The sequence below is a fragment of the Ranitomeya variabilis genome, chromosome 4 (assembly GCF_051348905.1).
Source record: "Ranitomeya variabilis isolate aRanVar5 chromosome 4, aRanVar5.hap1, whole genome shotgun sequence".
In the NCBI taxonomy this organism is placed as follows: Eukaryota; Metazoa; Chordata; class Amphibia; order Anura; family Dendrobatidae; genus Ranitomeya; species Ranitomeya variabilis.
Genome location: NC_135235.1, coordinates 46497594 through 46521027, shown reverse-complemented (window position 1 = coordinate 46521027; position 23434 = coordinate 46497594). Strand labels below are relative to the sequence as shown.

The following is a 23434-nucleotide window of genomic DNA, read 5'->3' as shown; positions in this document are numbered from 1 at the left end:
AAAAATAGGACTCCAAAAAAAATCCCAGAAAGGAGCATTTCTGAATCGGATTACTCTTTAAAAACGATTTGTATTTTTCTGCCTCTAAAAAATCTCTGTGATCCTAGGTCTTAGGTCTCCTTTTTTTTACAAGTTCTTGCTATTTTACGAACTGAGCGGTTGAGGATAAATTGTGGAGGCATGTCGGATATTGATCTGGGTGTTGGCTCAAATTCGTCAAGTCTATGGGTCCGAGAAATAAAATGGACAGGACTCGGATGCCATTCGAATGCAGTTTTCCACGGGCTGTTATATAAGAAAAGGTTGAGAAACTTTTTTTTTTTGTTTCACAAACTGATTTCTTGTACGTGAAAAAAACTGACAATTGAATGAGTTCTTTTAGTCTTAGAATTTTTTTTGAATTTTTCAAGAGGAAACCACTTCAGTAACCTTTGTCTTTTCCTGTCTTTTTTTCCCCTAGCCATTTTTCAAAGTGGTCTTGAAGCAATTTTAAATTGTTTTTTTTTTTAAAGAATTTTATTCCCATACAAATGTTTTGCAGCATTTTGACTTGATATTGTAAATTTGGAGCAGATTCTATGCGGAATCTGTCTCCAAAAAAGTGATATTTCTCTTATTTTTCTCCATGGCGATGTTTAACAAAAAAAACTGGCCCTAGCAGTATGCATCGTCCGTTGAAATGAACAAAAACAGTATTCAGAGAATATTTGAAGAGGGGGTTTTATGTGGATTTTAGAGCGTGATCCACTTCAAAATCCTTCTAGAAAACCCACTATGTTAACACAGCCTTAGAAGGTTGTGGGTAGAGTTGGTCCAAATTGATTTGAAAGACACAATCTATCGGCCATGACAGTGATCGGTGGCCAATGTATGGGAGCCGCCTACTACCTCCTGGCTTCCTTAAGTATCCATTTGTTTAGCTGACCTGGCGCAATATCATCGTTGCGGCACGATGCACATTTGACATTGCACCATGCTATAAGAAGAGCCATGGATGCCAGGAGGAACTTCTCACAGCTTCCTACCAGCGGCCAGAGATTGCCGATCTGGCTACTTGATGAGAACCTGCGAATGGATTCACACCAACTCTTGTGTGAAATTGTATGTGGTTGTAGAATCTGCTCCCACAACTGCTTTCCTTACAGAAAATTTTTATTATCAGTTCATTTTTATATTTAGAATTCTGTGCTAATTAAATATGTTTAATAATTAAAATACATTTTAGCACACGGAGGAGCTTAGAGACTTGAAGGCTATTAACACTTTTGCAAACAATTTTTCTTTATTTTTCATTTGCTTCTTAAATGCAAAGTTAGGCAACTTTCGGAATAGTCTTTAAAGGGAACCTGTCACCTGAATTTGGCGGGACCAGTTTTGGGTCATATGGGCGGGGTTTTCGGGTGTTTGATTCACCCTTTCCTTACCCGCTGGCTGCATGCTGGCCGCAATATTGGATTGAAGTTCATTCTCTGTCCTGCGGAGTACACACCAACGCAACGTAAGGCAATATTGCCTTGCGCAGGCGTTTACTCCAGAGGACAAAGAATGAACTTCAATCCAATATTGCGGCCAGCTCTGGCCAGCGGGTAAGGAAAGGGTGAATCAAACACCCGAAAACCCCGCCCATATGACCCAAAACTGGTCCCGCCAAATTCAGGTGACAGGTTCCCTTTAATAAAGTTCATTTTGCTGCTGTAGAATGTCTGGAAGTTTTTATCTAGCTGAATGATCTGCATTAGAGCACGTCCACATGATCGATGCATTTTCAGCCAAAGTGCAGAACCAGGGTGTGGGGAATATACAGCGGCTGAATAACTAAAATTCCCATACCTGTATCACTGTCCAAATATTCCTGGTCCAAACTGCATGTATATAATGATATATATAGATATATACATACATACACTGCCGATTTCGCATGTTTTTCCACCTAAAGAGAATGGAGAGGTCTGTATTTTTTATCGTAGGGATACTTCAGCTGTGGGAAAAAGAATCTAAAAAATAATTTAAAAAATCACATTGTATAAACATAATTAATTTGCATTTTATTTCATGATATAAGTATTTGATACCATAGAAAAACAGAACTTAATTTTTGTTACAAAAAACTTTGTTTACAACTACGAGGTCAGACGTTTCCTGTAGTTCTTGACCAACTTTGCACACACTGCAGCAGGGATTTTGGCCCACTCCTCCATACAGATCTTCTCCAGATCTTCAGGTTTCGGGGCTGTCGCTGGGCAACATTGAATTTCGGCTCCTTCCAAAGATTTTCTATAGGATTCAGGTCTGGAGACTGGCTAGGCCACTCCAGGACCTTACAGAGCCAATGTTTAGTTGCCCTGGAAGTGTGTTTCAGGTCATTGTCATGCTGGAAGACCCAGCCACGACCCATCTTCAATGCTCTTACTGATGAAGGAGGTTGTTGGCCAAAATCATGCGATACATGACCCCATCCATCCTCCCTTCAATACTGTGCAGTCATTCTGTCCCCTTTGCAGAAAAGCATCCCCAAATTATGTTTCCCCCACCATGCTTCATGGTTGGGACCCTGTTCTTGGAGTTGTACTCATCCTTCTTCTTCCTCCAAACACAGCAAGTGGAGTTAATACCAAAATGTTCTATTTTGGTCTCTGACCACATGACCTTCTCCAATACCTCCTCTGGATCATCCATATGGTCATTGATGAACGTCAAATGGGCCTGGACATGTGCTGGTGTGAGCAGGGGGACCTTGTGTGCACTGCGAGCCCCTTGCGATTTTTTTTTTTTTTTTTTTTAGATTCTGTCTCTCACAGTTGAAGTGCACCTACAATAAAAATTAAAGAACTCTCCATTCTTTGTAGGTGGGGAAAGTTGCAAAATCAGGAGAGTATCAAATACTTATTTTTCCCACTGTATGTATCAGCTTGGATCAGGCAGGAAATTGCATTTCACGAGGTCGGAAGAATGAAGAATGAAACTTAACATTTCACTTTTTCCATGTCATAGGTGTTTATTCCCTTTAATTACTAATTATTGCATTGAAAGGAAAGCTGTATAAATCTATGTACAATTAGCTCCACTAGCAGCAGTAACTGGAGATCTTCAGTAAAGGTGTATGAAAGTGAGTATATTTGAACTATCTGAAATGAAGACCCCGTCATCAAAGCTAGAAAACAGTTGTTAAAGAGTTTTGAAAAGTCGTAAAAAATGCTTGCAACTTTTGGAATTTTCATGACACTTTAGCACAGCTCCCACAAAGTGGGCAAAGCTGGGATAGGACATGGCAAGGTTAACCCCCTGCGTCAAACTTGTGAGGAGTGGTGGTGTACATCACACCACAAATTTTGTTCTTTTCAGAGTCAGGCGCCTTGCACTCCACCAGCCCCCATGCCGGTCATGATGATTCGAGGCCTTAATGTTTAAAATTAAACTAAAGGGGTTGCTCCACAATTAACACCACCTCCACAGGTCCACCACTGCTCCACCGATCCTCAGCACATGTCATACGTCTGATCACCGAAAATAGGTTGAGTTTAAATTGGGCAGAAGTTATGTACACAGAGTGCCAAGATCCATTCGAAGTCAATGGAAAGGAGACAACCAAGTGAGAGCTCTCGTTTCCATCAGCTCCATAGATCTGGAATGGAGAAGCTGGGCATTTTCTTGATTTGCAGCTCCATTCAGACTCCTGCCTATAACTATGGAGTGGACCGGAATGAGGGTCTCAGGACTCCACTTGTAGTGATCGGAGGGGTTCCCACCATATCTCTCCTATCATGTGGATAGATACTAAGAATTGTCTTTTGTGGGACAGCTCCTTTGGGCGAGAACCTGACTTGATTCACCGATGAGACATGACAAGGCATCCAAATTAGTAGTGGCCTGTACAATGAGTAAAGAAGAAAAGCTAAAAATGAAAACATATACTTACTTTTATTGTAAAAATGTATTTCTTGCACATGGAGACATTCCCCAGGAGTCTGTCACAAACAGGTTTGTCCAAATCTGCTTCTAGGGTTTAACCCTGGTGTAATAATTGATCAATGACTTGTGCTTGCTTGTGGCAGAGGTGAATGCAGTAAGCCCTGCACTGAGATGTCAACCATTCCGAGTAATAGCAGGTTACCTACATAATCCTGCCCTCAGGCCATCCACCATGCAGGACATATCTGCCTCTTCTTCAAATACATAATCCTTCTAACTTATCTATCAAACCTCTTACTTATAATTCCCCCATCATATACATTATACAACTGTCCCAATGTTCTACAATAGAGACCATAATAAAGGATTGATTCCTTTTGTCAATATGGTGGTTCAGGTACAGATGAAAGAGGTGGTCCAGGATTAGAAAAACATGGGTGCTTTTTTTTTTTTCAGAAACAGCGCCACCCCTTACCATGTATTGAGTCGGGTATTGCAACTCAGCCCTATTAAAGTGAATACATCTCTGCTGCAATACTATACACAGCCCTTGGTCAGGCGTGGCTCTGCTTCTGAGAGAAAGCAGCCATATTCTTCTCATTCTGGAGGACCTGACTGTGTCCCCTGCCACATCTGTTTTATTAAAAAAGTTCATCACCCAGAAACTTCCTAAAAATAACAGCTATTGTTCCTCTAGTATTCCTCCTGGACATATTTGTGTAGAATGTTGTTTCCAAATTGTTTATAAATATTTTAACTGCTTATAAATATTTATTTAAACATGTTAAATGGGCTTTTTCCAACTGTCCAATCAATGCCGGCAGTGTCACATAGTGTAGGGACACATCCTGTAGGCAAGTGGGATGCTAATATCCAATAAGTTTTCATACATTTACAGGAGGAATAACAGAGGAATAGCACAGCGCAACCCCCCAAAAGATGCACCAGAATTGTGTTTTTTAACAGGCATGTCAGGATAAATTCAAGATGGAAACAAAGTAGATTTTTATAATTTCACAATCTGGACATTAGACGATAGTCTGTGTTCCACTTTTTGTAGTTTGAATGTGAGAAGAATATTACAAATCAGATTTTTTGTTTTAAATCAAACAGTTGCAGAATATATATCACAATGGCATTGCAAAGACGTTCTGTGGTCCTCCTCCTGGTACATCACTCGGGCAAGCATCACCCGTGAAGGCAGTAAATCGATATTCCAAAGCTGCATCTCGTTCTCGTTTTCTCTGTAATATTTCTGCTTGAAGCAAAGAAGCCTTGAAATATAGACATGAGAAGTAGTTAAGGAATACAAAAACACATGACCACTGTAACAGACAGGACACGTTATGGAGCGTTATTGCAGTCATTTTCCCTCTTCTGCTTACAATGTTTTCCTCTCTGCATCTCTCACTCACATGACTTCATTTCCTATCTCAGTGACCACTGAGTTTTGTCTCCCATGACAGTTTACGTTTGAGGTCTTAAGACTATGGTATGAATAGAGGGTGAGAACAGGCAGTGAGAATCCACCCATAAAGAGAACAGAGCAAAGAGAAGCCACCCAAGAAGAGAAGAGGGATGGAGGCTCCACCCATGAAGAGAACAGAGCAAAGAGACTGCACCCTTGAAGAGAAGAGGGATGGGAAGCAGCACCCATGAAGAGAACAGAGCAAGGAGACGCCACCCAAGAAGAGAAGAGGGATGGAGGCTCCACTCATGAAGTGAACAGAGCAAGGAGACTCCACCCGAGAAGAGGATTGGGAGGCTCCACCCATGAAGAGAACAGAGCAAGGAGACTGCACCCTTGAAGAGAAGAGGGATGGGAAGCTGCACCCATGAAGAGAACAGAGCAAGGAGACACCACCCGAGAAGAGAAGAGGGATGGGAGGCTCCACACATGAAGAGAACAAAGCAAGGAGACTCCACCCAAGAAGAGAAGATGGATGGGAAGCTCCACCCATGAAGAGAACAGAGCAAGGAACCTCCACCCAAGAAGAGAAGAGGGTTGGGAGGTTCCACACATGAAGAGAACAAATCAAGGAGATTCCACCCAAGAAGAGAAGAGGAATAGGTGGCTCCACCCAGGAAGAAAAGTGGGCAAAGAAGCTCCACACAAAGTCAGAAGCGGTTAATGAAGATGGCAAAGGGCAAAGTTGTGGTACATTTTCTGAAACTAGATAACAATACAAATAAATAAACAGATACTATTATGCATACAGCAGAGTTCATCCATCCAATAAACTAATAAATGACATCAAATCTACTCCTGTTTAGACAAAAGAAACAAAGATATTATGTATAGGTACATACCCACATTCTTAAATATACTTGCTCATAAAAAGATCTAGAAAACTGCTTGGGATTGCTATATGAGGGTGTGATAACACAGCATATTTTTTTTTTAGGCTGACCCTCGGCCGCAAACACACCCCATAGAATGAACAGAATGCACAGCAATGTCAAAACAACATTGCTGAGTAGATGTTCCATCTTGTCTCGTCTTTTAACCGCTTCACGTATCTGAACCCCTGAAGTAGTTAAAAAAAGCAACATGCTCATTCTGTAGCAGAAGCTGTCCCACTCTCTATAGTTGATAGCATAGATAAAATTTGCCAGCGGTGGAGCATAGAACTCAAGAATGGTAGCAAAATCTCTGGCGATGCGCTGGTGTTTTCCTGAAGTGCCTTCACCTGGGAAAACTTGGCATCTAAAAGATCAAGTGTGCATATGTCTTTAGAAGTGAGCGATGGCCCAAATTATAAGCCTCCAGGGCCTGAGACAGCAAGGAGGGACCATGGCCCACAGCAGGAGTCCAGGAGTGAAAATGACTAGAAAAACTGTTCACTGCATCGGTGAGTTTGTATACGGTGTGTTGTTTGAAGTCTGAGAGCACTGGGACTGAATTTGTGAGAGATGAATATCGCTTGGTATGCCTCAAAACATAAAAAAGTGAATGCCAAGAGAAAAAGCCATGTCTAGTGTCTGTAAATAGATGGAGAGAAGGATAACCGCCAAGCTCAGTGCCTCCAAGGGGACTTGTTACCAACAAGGTCTGTGCCTGCATATTGCTGTGTAACCGTTACAGGGGTTGTCTGTTAATATTTTTTTTCTTAGGCATGGGTTGTTACAATCTGTTGGATCCAGCGCAGGCTGCCTCAATATTCGGCATTGGCTTTAGAAGTGTTGACCCGGGCTGTCCAGATGTCACAGAACCGATGAAGTCTGTGGTTGGCTGCAGCAGTCAGGCAACTAACAGCATGTCATGATATGCTTCTCTGATGACGCTCTGCTCCACACTGACCTTCTCCCCATTAACCCTGCAGTGTGTGTCAGTTAATGCACTATTCGAGAGCTTGGAGATGTGTTAAAAATAATCAGTCACCATCTGTGTGTGTTTAGTGACAGCTTGGCCATCCAATTTGAGATTGGGAAGTGCTGAGCGCTCGTCAGGTGCTCCCTGTTCCCTTGATTACTCAGCTACTTAATTGGGCTAATAGTCCCAGATAGCTGCCAGCCATAGCTTCAGCTCAGTGTGGTTTGTTTTCTCCATGCCTAGTGCTTTGCTTGATGATCTATCGCTGCCTGACCTTGGACCTCGTTCTGACTCTCTGTTTGTTTAACCCCTTTGCTCTGATTCACTATAATCCTGGTATTTTGACCTCGGATCGTTACTTGACTATGCCTTTGTCTCTTCCTTCTGTTTATGATGTACCCTTCTGGCTATTGACCTTGAACTCCTTGACTATCCTGACTATCTTCTCCTAGAGAAGTGACTCAGCTTCAAAACCAGATTTTATCTAATCCATCTGAGAGCAGCCTGAGGTAGGGTCAGACACCCTGATTTCAGCTATGTGTCACTTAACGGGCTGCTTGCTGCAGTTTTAATAAAATCCCTGTTTTACCTGCTGAAGATCTATCAGTTCTCCAAATCCTGAGCTCTGTATCACCCCATGCATACCACTGATAGATAGCGTTCTGTGTACACAGTGCATAAGCAAAAAGATGCCAATCATTGGTGGGAGCTTGGTTAGACTACATGACAGCTGGTTTACTAGTCCTCTAGTGATAATCTGTTGATAAAACAATCAGCCTAGTAAGTGACATCACTGGAATCAGGGTCTCTTCACCTACATTATGCTGCTCTCCGACAAGGTAGCAAACACTTGGTGACAGATTCCCTTTAAGGGTCAAAGGGCCACGCACTCCAGTTCTGCCCTGCTTTCATACAGATATTTCTTTATCATTGTGGTCTTACTCTCTCAGTGAAGGATTAAATAGATGATTATGTATGAAGGCAATTCACCAGTTTAGTGAACTGGAGCGTGACTCACCACTTCTAATTCCTTCCTTGCTGCCTCCATTTCTTCCTGCGCTGAGCGCTTGGGGTTTTTCTTCCTCTCCTGCATGGTGTGGATATGTTGTTTGATGCGGTGTTCCAGTCGGAGGTCTCTGGAGGCTCTATGCATATAAAAAAAAAAAAAGACAGATTACTAATTTATGGCACAATGATCTTCTTGTCTTATAACAGACAACATTGGCCTATTTTGTTTTTGGGATAATTGCCAAAGGAACGGTCTGTCAGAAAATCCATCAATAAAAAGCCCTTATTACAAAGTGGCATGAATGTCACTGTGTATGGGCGTGCACACTGGTATAATAGTGAAGATCTCCGTGAAACTGAGCCAAGCTACGCAAACTAATTCTGCCATATATAAAAAAATCATAATTTTCTATCAGTGAAATAATTAAAGAGGATATTTTACTAAAAAAAAAAAAATAAAATGAAAAAGAGCTTGAAAAAAAGCAGCACTTACCCACTTACGCCCTATGCCACCAAGAGTGACGCCGATCTTCTGGTCCACACCCTTATTTGTTGACAAGGCTCCAGTAGTCATGTCCCATCTACAACATGAGACTGCTGTCGCCAATCACTGGTCTCTACCTTGGCATGACTGATGGGTCCGGTGATTGGCAGCAGCAGACACGTTGTAGATGTGACGTCACTGTGGCTAACCTGTAAAAAGAAACCAACCTCTGAAGAACAACAGAGAGGAAGGGCTGGAGGGACAGGAACTTTCATGGATGATTCCCAGAGTTGATCAAAAAGATTTGCAGAACCTTGGTCCACTGGCCTCGTCAGTAGTCTGTGGTCTCCCTGCAACCTCCTACTGTCTGTCGGCATCCCCATGGCTTCTTCTGAGTTGTAGGCCCAGTGCATCATCATTCTCATGACACGCCATAATGTTGTGACAGGCATGCTAATCAGAAGGGTCACTGGGGAAGCCGGCAGGTAGGAGTTTCACAAGGCTGTGGAGTCAAAGTAGTGGAGTCGGAGACCATTTTGGTGGAGTCGGAGTCATGGAAATTGAGGAGTCGGAGGTTTGGCTTACCGACTCCACAGCCCTGCCAGCAGCAAACGGATGTAAATAGTGAATGGAGCGGACATCAGTATGATGGCCCTTCTCATGCCGTGGAGGTCAGCTCCTACTGAGGTGAATAGGAGCTGTGCGGCAGACCTGTGACTGACCACTACAAGGTGTGCAGTGTGCTAATGTTCAATGTTTACATCTGGTCGCCGGAGCTGAAGACAGCTGATCGGTGAGGTGTCGGGCGTCGAACCCGCACCGCTTGGATACTGATGACCTACCTGCTTTTAGCTGAATACGTCTGCCCCCAACATGCTTAGAAGTAAGTTACAGCCAACAAAAAATTGGTGATTGTTCCAAACCATACTTCGCTCTAGTGTCATCCACCTGTATGCAATGGCTACTGGACACAAATCACTGCCGCTGACCTATTGTTGTTATTTCTAGTTTCTGTCTTCTACATCTGTTTGGTCTACCCGTATTTGGATTCTACCTCTTATCTTATCCATTGCATTAGTCATCCTATCAGTGGTCCTTCCCCTGAACTTTTGATTACGGTAGTTTACAATAAACCATGTGGCTCATCCAGACACCATAGAAGCCTTGGATATACAGTAGTTCATAGCCACCGTATCACCGTGGATTCATGGTTTCATACTGAAAAAAAATCCTGCAAACTTTTTCCTTCTTCTGACTTCCTAGGTCTAAACTACGCTGTCAGGGAACATACTGGAGATCCCGCAGATGTCTCCCCGCCGTTGTCAGATGATCACAAACCAGCACTCCGCCGCCTCCAATCGTCAAGACAATTACACAATTGGCCAACGACTGATGGACGAAGCTGTTCTCACTACTAGAACGGATATGAGGGAGCTCACAGTGAAGTTGTAGTATATACACATCTGATTCCAACGCATGGAATATATAATATATATATATATATATATATATATATATATATATATATATATATATATATACACACATATACATACACACTCCAGTACGGTCACCACCAAGCCCCTGAATAACTCACGAAAAAATAGCTGCCACCACTAATTGTTTATACAGGCTGACTGGACACCAGACAGGCAACACATGGCTTCAGGGGTGCAGTTTACAGAACAAGAGGAACAGAGCTATTAAATTTGATATATTTAATCATGAAACAAAGGCAGTGCTTTAAAAAATATATATACAAAAATGTTACAAAATGGGAACAAAACAATACGTTCTATACAATCACATGGAATAAAATGGATAATAAAAGAAAAAGTACTAAATCTGTGTCATGGAAATGGCTCAGAGCTTAGAGGCGGAGAACACTCCTTTTTCGGACAATGGACAGCAGCACAGCAAGCTGTGTCTACCAGGACTGACAAATGACAAAAACCCAAAGTGTGATTTTTATTAGATCAAGGTTATGCCCACATACCTCCCCTTGATGAGATCATATGGGGGACTGGTCATGGGATGAGCTAGGACTTTAGAACATTATGAGATCTCCAACTTTCAGGATATCTTTGCCCCCTGGAGGTCCCACGCAGGAGATATTGTTGTCATGTTTCCTATTACAATTTTACTTTCTTATAGAGAAGAAACATTTCATGGATAGCATGATCCATCTAACTGATATTAAGTTGAAGGTGTTAAGCCGGCCTTACGGTCACGTGACTGAATGTGTTATGTTTGTCACTTCACCACGATGCCGAAAATATATGCAAACCCCAATAATTATCACTAACCACTGGCTCCAGAGTGTCTGAGATAATTTCTTTGAACAAAGGAAGCTCTTGCCTAGGCAAATGTACTTGTATGCCTCTGGGTATATGAATCCTAGACTTGTTCGCTCTCAGCTGATCCCTTGTTGTAATTACCTGCTCACGGCATGAGGTCCTACTTCAATGGAGGTTGAAGTGTCCTTTCTTCCTCACTTCCCTATTTGTAATTAATCCCGTATGTTCAATGTGAGGTGTAAAAGTGCTACTCACTTGGGAGCGACATGAGGTATTCACAGGAACCATTTCTTTTTAAAAGTTCGGCTGGTTTATTTTAGTCCTCATAAACCACATCTCCGGAAACTCAAATACAACCCTTCTCCGGCTCAAAGTACAACATAAAACGAAAAGTCCATACAATAATGCTGGGTAGCCAGCCTGGCTTATAGTGCAGTTTCTTAGTCCTTTAGCAAAGGCACTCAAATCCAGGAGAGCTGCAGACCTCCATGCACACAGCCATGTGCTAGCCAAACAGGCCTCATTTTATTAAGTGAACCACACCCAGGGGTGGAGATACGGTGAGCAGCCATTCAGCTGCTCATAATCAACCTGTCATGGCTGATTAACCCCTTTTAGTCCTATATGCATTAAGGCCCCGTCTCACATAGCGAGATCGCTAGCGAGATCGCTGCTGAGTCACAAGTTTTGTGACGCAACAGCGACCTCAGTAGCGATCTCGCTATGTGTGACACGTACCAGCGATCAGGCCCCTGCTGTGAGATCGCTGGTCGTGTCGGAATGGCCTGGACCTTTTTTTGGTCGTTGAGGTCCCGCTGACATCGCTGAATCGGTGTGTGTGACACCGATCCAGCAATGTCTTCACTGGTAACCAGGGTAAACATCGGGTTACTAAGCGCAGGGCCGCGCTTAGTAACCTGATGTTTACCCTGGTTACCAAAAAAAACAAACAGTACATACTCACCATCTGATGTCCGTCAGGTCCCTTGCCGTCTGCTTCCTGCTCTGACTGACATTCGGCCGTACAGTGAGAGCGCAGCACAGCAGTGACGTCACCGCTGCGCTCTGCTCTCACTGTACGGCCGGCACTGTCAGAGCAGGAAGCAGAAGGCAAGGGACCTGACGGACATCAGATGGTGAGTATGTACTGTTTGTTTTTTTTGGTAACCAGGGTAAACATCGGGTTACTAAGCGCGGCCCTGCGCTTAGTAACCCGATGTTTACCCTGGTTACCCGGGTGCTGCAGGGGGACTTCGGCATTGTTGAAGACAGTTTCAACGATGCCGAAGTCGTTCCCCTGATCGCTGGTCGCTGGAGAGAGCTGTCTGTGTGACAGCTCCCCAGCGACCACACAGCGACTTACCAACGATCACGGCCAGGTCGTATCGCTGGTCGTGATCGTTGGTAAATCGCTATGTGTGCCAGGGCCTTTACTCCAGGTTTATCTCTCATCCACTATGTGTCTGACAGTCACCTTACAGAGGGTAATTTGTCCCCTCTCCGGAGTTGTCTTTATGGATTTTACAATTTTTCTCTACGACATCCACTGAAGAAATAATGTTATTTATTTTTACGGACTCTCAATAACTTGGAACTAAGCAATAAATTCTGCAGCAACATAACTAATGCACAGCAACTTCCATATCCCTGTTTGGGACTTTAAAAGTGATCCCGGGGAGCCTGCGTCTGCCCGCACCACAGGGCCTCTAACGATACGGTTTACATGTTATCACCCTGAATATGGTCGCTGTTGATTAAACAAACCTTGCTTTCTCCATTTCTTTCACAGACGTGACCCCTGCCATCATTTTCTGATTTTCATCTGGACGACTCTTCTGCTTATCCCAGCTATTCTTGTCATGGGATGTGTCCAGATCTGTGGCGAATGGAGGAGCAGTGGTGGGCACCTAGGCATGTGTAACGACAGGGGGATTGGAGAAAAAAAGAAGCTATTTCTATGGGAATATTAATTCACAACAAAAGTTATATATTGCATGCAGAAGATCAACTATTATACAAAAGAGTCAAAAATATCAATACACATTAGTAAAAAAGACAGGTTAATATTTAAGGTCACAACTGGTATAGCCGCAAGTAGTCCCTGTGGCAGCGATTGGCTGCAGCATTCTCATGCGCCATAGACATGATCGGTTACAGCCGGTAGATAAAGACCATAAGCAGTGGAGGAGAGCCACCAAATGTGGTGTGAACACAGTCCAAGTCCACTTGTGTCATCTGTCTTGGATCTACTTCTGGTTTTGGCTTAAAAATATGGAGACAAAATTTACTGATGAAAATACTGCTGCATGAAAAGCACATCTTATGTTTTGGTGCAGCACAATCGCCTCTACTGCACAACAGGAAAGAGCACGTTGGGGAAAGCGTAGTAAAAGCAGTGGTGGGGAGTGGCAACTGGAGTGTGACGTTTATTTCTTTAATACTATTTGGGCATTTTGTAAAACTTTTTTTTTTTACCCCACTAAACCCTTTTAGGCCTCGGTCAGACGTCCGTGTTGTAAGTACCTGTTCAATCTATGTTTTCCACAGACACAATAAAACCCACTATAGACTATGGGGCTGTTCACATGTCCGTTTTTTCAGGTGTCACAGATCAAAAGTACAAGTACAAGCCTAGGAGTGATAAACACGTACAGCACACGGTTGGCATCAGTGCATTGTTCGTGTTTAACATTGCAAAGTATAGAGGAAGCTTTGTAATGCATTTATTTATCCTTCCATGAAAAATACTGATGACACAATTATGGGAAACAAGGACACGGATCGAACACTGATGACACAAGGATGGGAAACAAGGACAGGGATCAAATACTGATGACAAGGATGGGAAACAAGGACATGGATCAAACACTGATGACAAAGATGGGAAACAAGGACAGGGATCAAATACTGATGACAAGGATGGGAAACAAGGACATGGATCAAACACTGATGACAAGGATTGGAAACAAGGACATGGATCAAACACTGATGACAAGGATGGGAAACAAGGACAGGGATCAAACACTGATGAAAAGGATGGGAAACAAGGACATGGATCAAACACTGATGACACAATGATGGGAAACAAGGACAGGGATCAAACACTGATGACACAAGGATGGGAAACAAGGACACGGATCAAACACTGATGACACACTGATGGGAAACAACGACACGATTAAACACTGATGACACAACTGATGGGAAACAAGGACAGGGATCAAACACTGATGACACACTGATGGGAAACAAGGACACGGATCAAACACTGATGACACAAGGATGGGAAACAAGGACACGGATCAAACACTGATGACACACTGATGGGAAACAACGACACGGATCAAACACTGATGACACAAGGATGGGAAACAAGGACACGGATCAAACACTGATGACACACTGATGGGAAACAAGGACACGGATCAAACACTGATGACACACTGATGGGAAACAAGGACACGGATCAAACACTGATGACACAAGGATGGAAAACAATGACAGGGATCAAACACTGATGACACAAGGATGGGAAACAAGGACACGGATCAAACACTGATGACACAAGGATGGAAAACAATGACAGGGATCAAACACTGATGACACAAGGATGGGAAACAAGGACACAGATCAAACACTGATGACACAAGGATGGGAAACAAGGACACGGATCAAACACTGATGACACACTGATGGGAAACAAGGACACGGATCAAACACTGATGACACAAGGATGGGAAACAAGGACACGGATCAAACACTGATGACACAAGGATGGGAAACAAGGACACAGATCACACACTGATGACACACTGATGGGAAACAAGGGCACGGATCAAACACTGATGACACAAGGATGGGAAACAAGGACACGGATCAAACACTGATGACACAATGATGGGAAACAAGGACACGGATCAAACACTGATGACACACTGATGGGAAACAAGGACACGGATCAAACACTGATGACACAAGGATGGGAAACAAGGACACGGATCAAACACTGATGACACACTGATGGGAAAAAGGGACACGGATCGAACACTGATGACACACTGATGGGAAACAAGGGCACGGATCAAACACTGATGACACAATGATGGGAAACAAGGACACGGATCAAACACTGATGACACAAGGATGGGAAACAAGGACACAGATCACACACTGATGACACAAGGATGGGAAACAAGGACACGGATCAAACACTGATGACACAATGATGGGAAACAAGGACACGGATCAAACACTGATGACACACTGATGGGAAACAAGGACACGGATCAAACACTGATGACACACTGATGGGAAACAAGGACACAGATCAAACACTGATGACACAAGGATGGGAAAAAAGGACACGGATCAAACACTGATGACACAAGGATGGGAAACAAGGACACGGATCAAACACTGATGACACACTGATGGGAAACAAGGACACGGATCAAACACTGATGACACACTGATGGGAAACAAGGACACGGATCAAACACTGATGACACAAGGATGGAAAACAAGGACAGGGATCAAACACTGATGACACAAGGATGGGAAACAAGGACACGGATCAAACACTGATGACACAAGGATGGGAAACAAGGACACGGATCAAACACTGATGACACAAGGATGGGAAACAAGGAAACAGATCACACACTGATGACACACTAATGGGAAACAAGGGCACGGATCAAACACTGATGACACAAGGATGGGAAACAAGGACACGGATCAAACACTGATGACACAAGGATGGGAAACAAGGGCACGGATCAAACACTGATGACACAATGATGGGAAACAAGGACACGGATCAAACACTGATGACACAAGGATGGGAAACAAGGACACAGATCACACACTGATGACACAAGGATGGGAAACAAGGACACGGATCAAACACTGATGACACAATGATGGGAAACAAGAACACGGATCAAACACTGATGACACACTGATGGGAAACAAGGACACGGATCAAACACTGATGACACAAGGATGGGAAACAAGGACACAGATCAAACACTGATGACACACTGATGGGAAACAAGGACACGGATCAAACACTGATGACACACTGATGGGAAACAAGGACACGGATCAAACACTGATGACACACTGATGGGAAAAAGGGACACGGATCGAACACTGATGACACACTGATGGGAAACAGGGACACGGATCGAACACTGATGACACAAGGATGGGAAACAGGGACACGGATTGAACACTGATGACACAAGGATGGGAAACAGGGACACGGATTGAACACTGATGACACACGGATCAAACACATTTACCATTTTTTGTATGCACGTGAATAACACCGGTGTGTGAATGAGGCCTTATGCGTTTTATTATTGCTTTGCATTGATCAAGTCTTTCTGAGTTCCTACAACAACAGTACTGAAATGTAGAAAACAAGGTAATGTGTCCTACTATATGCTGCGGTATACATGCCATCCCCACTACAAGTACTTTCTATCATGTTGGAACTACATAATGAGGCTTTACTCACGTTGTTAAAATAAGGTCTTGTCCTTGTCAAAATGTCCAGATGATAAATTGTATAAACCATGTTCTGAGTCGCGGCCTTCAGCAATGTGCCTGGACATTGAGTATGATCATAAACGTAGATTTACAGCATTAACACCCCCGCCAAGGCCTTGTCGAATCACTCGCCCGCTTACATTTATTTCAGTATCAATGCTGAATTACTGCTATTATAATACATGAAAACCAAAGAATGAGCCGGAGCATAAGTTGTTTTATGTGCGATGTGTAGGAGCCCCTGGGTTTTATGTGCAGATTTTCCCCATAGACTTGCATTGCATGTGTAAAAATCAGCAGGTAAAATAAAGGCACATGTGTCTTTAGTGACTTTCTGCAGCATAAACACAGTATCAATGAAGTTATGTAAAAGCCAAATACCAGGAAGTATCAAAAACAAAGCAGCTTTATTTAAAGCACGACACACCAAAAAGAGACAAAAAAAGGCAGCGTCAAAAACGTGAAAAAAATATACTCACAAAAGTAATTAAAAATCACATGTAACCTAATAGGAGCAGAAATTCTGCAACATCGTAAACTCCAAACATTATGGTGGGAATGTAGCCTAAGGCTTTATTCAGGAAGCCAAAATCTACATTTTTTGTATTCTGGACACAAGACCCAGGGCTGTAGCGGCCTTTAGGCCAAGTGCGATCATAGCGATCATAGGCCACCATTCACCAGCAGGAGGCCTAACAAGTGTGTTCCTTTAGTATCCATCTGGCCAGTGTCTGTCATGCTGCTGCAATGCAGGTAGGTGCAGGCTCCACTAGATGGCAGTAGAGTGGAAGCAGGACAGCGCCTAAACAGAGCTAGCCTGCAGTGCAGCAGTGAGGCTACCACGAGAGGCAGCAGAATAGACAAACAAGCCGGGTCAGATCCTAGACAGTAGCGCAGTACCAAAGGAATAAGCAAACTCACAGTCAGAGACAAGCCAGGGGATCAGTAACGGTCAGGAGCGGATAAGCCAGAAGACAAAAGGCAGAAGCAGGTCAGGATACAAGCCAAGTCAAAACCAGGGAGTCAGTACACTGAAGGGAAACAGAGTCAAAACAGGAATATGGGAAAACAGAGACACGGGTTCAGACACAAAACACAGCAGGGACAAATCAGAGCAATCAGAGTCAGCTACAGCAGCAATAGGCAAAAACTATAACTGACATTGCCTGCAGGAAGCAGCAGCGATAAATAGCCAACCTGAACCCAGACCGAGGCTGATAAAGGTTAACTCTTGACATGACCAGACTAGGAAAACGGGAAAACAGGACTCAAAACCCGGTCTGGATCATGACAGCCAGTATGTACTTACTTACTGTTAATGTAACTGCATAGAAAAGTGCAGCAGACAATTATCTATTACTTGTCTTAATGATCTTTTGCCTAAATAGTAAGGGATATTACAAGTCCTGTATAGAAAGAGCCGACATTGTAGCCCACCAGTGACCTGGTATCTAAAATGGCTCCTTTGCCACATGAGAGGACATCGTTATTAATAAAAGGGAATTCTGCAGTGTGCTGGTGTTAAGCAGAGGATATTGTACATCAATCTTAATGCACCAAATTGAACCTTGTGCTACACTGAAGTATGTGCTGTTGCAGCTGCTGCCTGACTCTGAGTGCTCTCATTCAGCTTGTTGTTGAGGGAGGTTGTCTGTGAATAAGAATGGTCTTTCGAATATTAATCCATCACCAGATTCAGACCACAAACTAGATACATTATTAAATAGATCTCTTGAGGCTGTTGAACTTACTTCAAATTCATGTAAGAATGGTTGTATAACCATGCTTATGCCAAAATGGACCTCAGCAGTTGAAGAGTATTCAGATTCCAGCCAACCTGACTACTACAGCTTGTACTGAGCAGTGTGAGATCTCGGCAGGAAGGAGGGACATTGAGGAGCTATGCAAGTGCAGAATACGTTTCTGACATCAAAAAGGATTATACGGACATGGATTTTCATAACAAGTACACCTGCCGCGAAAAGTCTAATAGATCTATTTAACTTCTTTTTGCACCTTGACATACATGTATATCAGCATAAAGGTGTGGATGTACGGAGTGGGCTCAGGATTTGATCTCACTGCATAAAGGGTAGGGCACCTGCCTCTAAGGCTGCATTCACACACCCGTATGTCATGGTCTGCGATTCGTGAACTGGACATAGGTCTCCAAATTTAACATCCTTTTAGGTTTATAGGAGTATGTCAAGGTCATGTCAGTCCACACTCGGACCACGACACAAGCCTAACACCGGCGATCGGACCGGTCATCCACGTTTTTTATACAGTTGAAGCCTGTAGTAGAGCAGTGAGCCATACAGGACTCCCCATCATGTAGGCACTTGAAGGCCTAAGACTTAAAAGACGTCAGTGTCCTGCTACAATCGGCACAATGGCGTCTCTGCATCCGGCCACTTTCGCTGGAATACTTTTTTTGGAGGGCAGAAGAGGAATCTGTCACTCAGATAAGAGGAGTAGAATTTTATTTTTATGTGAAGGTGACATTACTACGTTTTGAGGGGTCATTCATGGTGCACCATTTCATTTTTTTAGAAGGCACTAGAAGGAAACAATACTTTCTAAGAGGACACTCTGGGCAATGTCTGCTTTACGGACACTCAGTGGGCTCCTATAAAGCTTAAAACACCTATAGCCACGATCCATATATTACTGGTATAAGCAATATTTATGTAAACACATTTAATAATAATAATAATTAATAGGCAGCACGGTGTCTCAGTGGTTAGCACAGCAGCCTTGCAGCGCTGGAGTCCTGGGTTCAAACCCCACCAAGGACAACATCTGCAAAGAGTTTGTATGTTCTCTCCGTGTTTGCGTGGGTTTCCTCCGGGCACTCCGGTTTCCTCCCACATTCCAAAGACATACTGATAGATAATTTAGATTGTGAGCCCCAATGGGGACAGCAATGATAATGTGTGCAACCTGTAAAAAGCGCTGCGGAATATGTTAGCGCTATATAAAAATAAAGATTATTTATTTATTATTATTAATCCAAAGGAATCCTGAGTGGCAAAAATCAAATAATCAATCACTTTTTTGGTCACAAAAGTTATAAAATCATCATAAAAAGTCATAAATTAGTAGAAAGACTTGGAGGGGAAACCTGGACACAATATATGAGAATACCCTACAAAATATCAGCGTACCAGGAAGATCTATTGTACGCCAAGCATACGTAAAATATGGATATGAAAGTAAACACACAAAAAAAAGTTGTCAAAGAAACAGATATAGACAGATGGTATTAGTATTAGTGAAATGGAGTGCATAGCTGATCCAAACACAAAACATAACCCGTATGTCACAAAAAATAAGATCTAAATCATATAAACGATAGCGAATGCTGAGCGTCCACTGGGTATAGGAAGGTAAGAGTGCAGGAGCCTGGGACCTACCGCACTCTATAAAGCTTAGCTTACAGCATTTTGTTACAGGATATTACACTAAGAGCAATGCAATATGTTCTTCCCTGTATTACACGGTTTGCTGCTGTTTTATATGTCTCCTTTATAAAGCAAATCTATAGCATCCTTAAATCTCATCCATTTAGGAGAATAAGGATCCTTGGCGTGTCAGTGATCCGCGACCTCCAGCAATCATGCGCGTGATACCACACCGCCCTCTGGTGGACAAGTCTCTCGCATGTTGTACAGGTCACAAATCACTCCGCATTCATCATACCTCATGACCATTTTCCGTCCTTTTGCTTTTCGCCTTCTGATCTTGAATGAGTTTGGTCTGCTTTTGCCAATCTTTGAGAACTTCTTTATTCCTTACAAGAAAAATATTATTTAGTTCAAGTTTTAAAGGAACAGAAAACTAGAAAACAAAAAAGGGCGCAGAAGGAAAGTAAGAGTCATTCGTGGGATTAATGTGCCTTGTCAGAGTATATATGTGTTGTGTGTATAGTTGCACTGCTGTATGGAGCCTTTGTAAGTCCTATGGGAATAAATAGAAAATTTCGCTCACTTTTTCCTATTATTCTTGTTTTGTACATTTTTCTATGACATCTGATTCTCTGCAACCTATTGAGCTTTGTATTTTGTAAGCACAAGTTCCCAAACTTAAAAACTGGTTTCAACGCAATAGTCCTTGAGGATAATAGAGGAGTCCCGTCCATGGGTCACAGCTCACCTTTGCTTCTGAATAAAACTGGCCAGCCTTTCCTTCTCCTCTGCCTGTCTGTCAGATGCTGATTTTCTTCTTTCTACAAGCATTGGATGTCTAAAGGAAATTTTCCAAAAAAAAAAGAATATACATCAGCACTATTTATGCAGTGAAACCCGGCAGTGGCGTTGTCTTAAACATGCGCTGGAGGAACTAATTACTACATTCCCAGCAATGCGGACAGCTGCTGATATGTACGAGCTGCCGTCCTGACTGTATAACACACAGCAAGCCCCGAAAACCATAACCGAAGCCTAATGACTGATACTGCGGCCTTCTCATATTGTCTGATTCCAATAATGTCACTATTCACACACTAATGATGAGCAGAGGAAAGCGGGATCGGTATTTCTATTCTCTGTAATGGCCCATGGGGTTCAGATATTACAGCGGAGCTCCCACATTTATTGCATCTTCTGATAGGGACACAGTGGTTGTGGATTTGCAATAAAAATCTAGGGTGGGAAAGAATTACCTCCCCATATACTCTGTATAAAAAAAAAATATATTTTTTTTAAATTTTGAAAAGCAGCAAATCAAGAGAAATACCATATTTCTAGATCAGTTTCAATGAAAAACACACAAAGGTTTTTCAATAAGGCTTTCCTATCGTTAAAGGGTGTTCCCCAAATGATCACTAAGGGTATGTGCACACGTTGCGGATTCTCTGCGGATCCGCAGCGTTTTTTGCAGTGCAGAAACGCTGCAGATCCGCAATTGATTTACAGTACAATGTAAATCAATGAGAAAAAAAAAAATGCTGTGCACACTTTGCGGAAAATCCGCTGCGGAAACGCTGCGGTTTAGAAGAAGTAGCATGTCACTTCTTTTTTGCGGATCTGCAGCGTTTTTGTACCCATTCCATTATAGAAAACCGCAGGGGTAAAAAACCCAGCAAATCCGCAAGAAAACTGCAGCAAAAACGCACAAAAAAACGCAGGTGCGTTTTCTGCCAGGAGAGACAGAATCCGCACCAGAAATTCCTAAGCCTAATCCGCAACGTGTGCACATAGCCTAACTCTCAATCCACTAATACTGATCGCAATTGATCCAATTGCTGGGACCCTGAGCAAAACGGAGAACGGGGCTCGCTCTAGATCCTGGGAACCCGGGCTTTGACCTGTCTTGAATGGAGCAGATGTGCACATGCTCGACCTCTGCTCCATTCATTGTCTATAGGATTGAACATGCGCTCATCCACTCCATCTAAGGGCAGACCCACACGTCCAGATAATTCCGGTACCGGAAAAAATCGGTACCGGAGTTATCCGTGTGTCCGTGAGCTCACGTAGGCCATCCGTGTGGCACACGTGCGGCAGCCGTGTGCCGCCTGGGTACCACACGGACCGTGCAGGAGAGACAGCGCTACAGTAAGCGCTGTCCCCCCAGCATGGTGCTGAAGCCGCCATTCATCCGTTCTCTCCAGCGCTCGCTGGGGAGAAGGGATGAAAAATCTTTTTTTTTTTTTTGTTTTTATGTGTTTAAAATAAACTTTAGGGCATCCTCCCCCCTCCCACCCCCTGTGCGCCCGGCCGCCGGCATTAAAATACTCACCCGCCTCCCTCGACGCTTGCTCTCCGCCCAGCAGCTTCTCCTGCACTGAGCGGTCACGTGGTGCCGCCCATTACAGTTGATGAATATGCGGCTCCACCTCCCATAGGGGTGGAACCGCATATTCATCACTGTAATGGGCGGCACCACGTGACCGCTCATACAGGACAAGGTGCGGGGTGGAGAGCAAGCGTCGAGGGAGGCGGGTGAGTATTTTAATGCCGGCGGCCGGGCGCACAGGGGGTGGGAGGGGGGAGGATGCCCTAAAGTTTATTTTAAACACATAAAAACAAAACAAGATTTTTCATCCCTTCTCCTCAGCGAGCGCTGGAGAGAACGGATGAATGGCGGCTTCAGCACTATGCTGGGGGGACAGCGCTTACTGTAAGCGCTGTCTCCAGCACGGCACACGGACTGCACACGGAAAACATCCGTGTGCGGTACGTGTTTTACACGGACCCATTGACTTTAATGGGTCCGTGTAATCCGTGCGCTCCCACGAACACTGACATGTCTCCGTGTTTGGCACACGGAGACACGGTCCGCAAAAACTCAATGACATCTGCACAGATGCATTGATTTCAATGTGTCTACGTGTGTCAGTGGCTCCGGTACGTGAGGAAACTGTCACCTCACGTACCGGAGCCACTGACGTGTGAAACCGGTCTAAGTCAGGGCACAGCCGGGATTCTCAGGATCCAGAGCCCAGATCTTGTAATTTATCCCCTATCCATAACTTACTGATTACTGTGAGTCCTACCACTGGCACCCTAAGTGATCAGTAACTTAAGGATAGGGGACACATTGTCTCAGCATTGGTGCAGTGATCGATGGCACCGTGGTTGCTTTTAATATGACTTTGGCAGGACCGCTGTAAAGCTACTTTCACATTTGCGTTAGAATCCGCAGCGTATCATCCGCAACCGCAAACGCATGCAAAAACGCATGCAAACGTCTAATAACGCGTTTTTTATCCGCATCAGCTTACGCATGATGGTAAAAAAAACACAGCGTTTGCATGCGTTTTTACATGTGTTTGCGCTTTTTATGCGCATGCGTTTGATATTTCCAGGAGGGTGTGTCTTTAATGGGCATGCGCAGTCCGAAGTATGCAAGCACATCAAACGC

At 43.6% G+C, this 23434-nt stretch overlaps 1 protein-coding gene across 2 annotated transcripts in view; it reads right to left on the bottom strand.

The window, feature by feature from the left end:
• Window positions 1–4890: 4890 nt before the first annotated feature.
• Window positions 4891–23434, bottom strand: part of LRRC27 (leucine rich repeat containing 27) — a 52139-nt gene continuing 33595 nt past the window's right edge. For both annotated transcript variants that reach the window (XM_077258445.1, XM_077258444.1), the window contains 5 exons: window positions 20723–20812; window positions 20270–20360; window positions 12776–12918; window positions 8241–8367; window positions 4891–5183 (listed from right to left, as the gene is read on the bottom strand). In XM_077258445.1, the coding sequence (XP_077114560.1) occupies window positions 5037–5183; window positions 8241–8367; window positions 12776–12918; window positions 20270–20360; window positions 20723–20812 (598 nt within the window). In that variant the 3' untranslated portion in view covers window positions 4891–5036. The remainder of the gene's footprint in view (window positions 5184–8240; window positions 8368–12775; window positions 12919–20269; window positions 20361–20722; window positions 20813–23434) is intronic.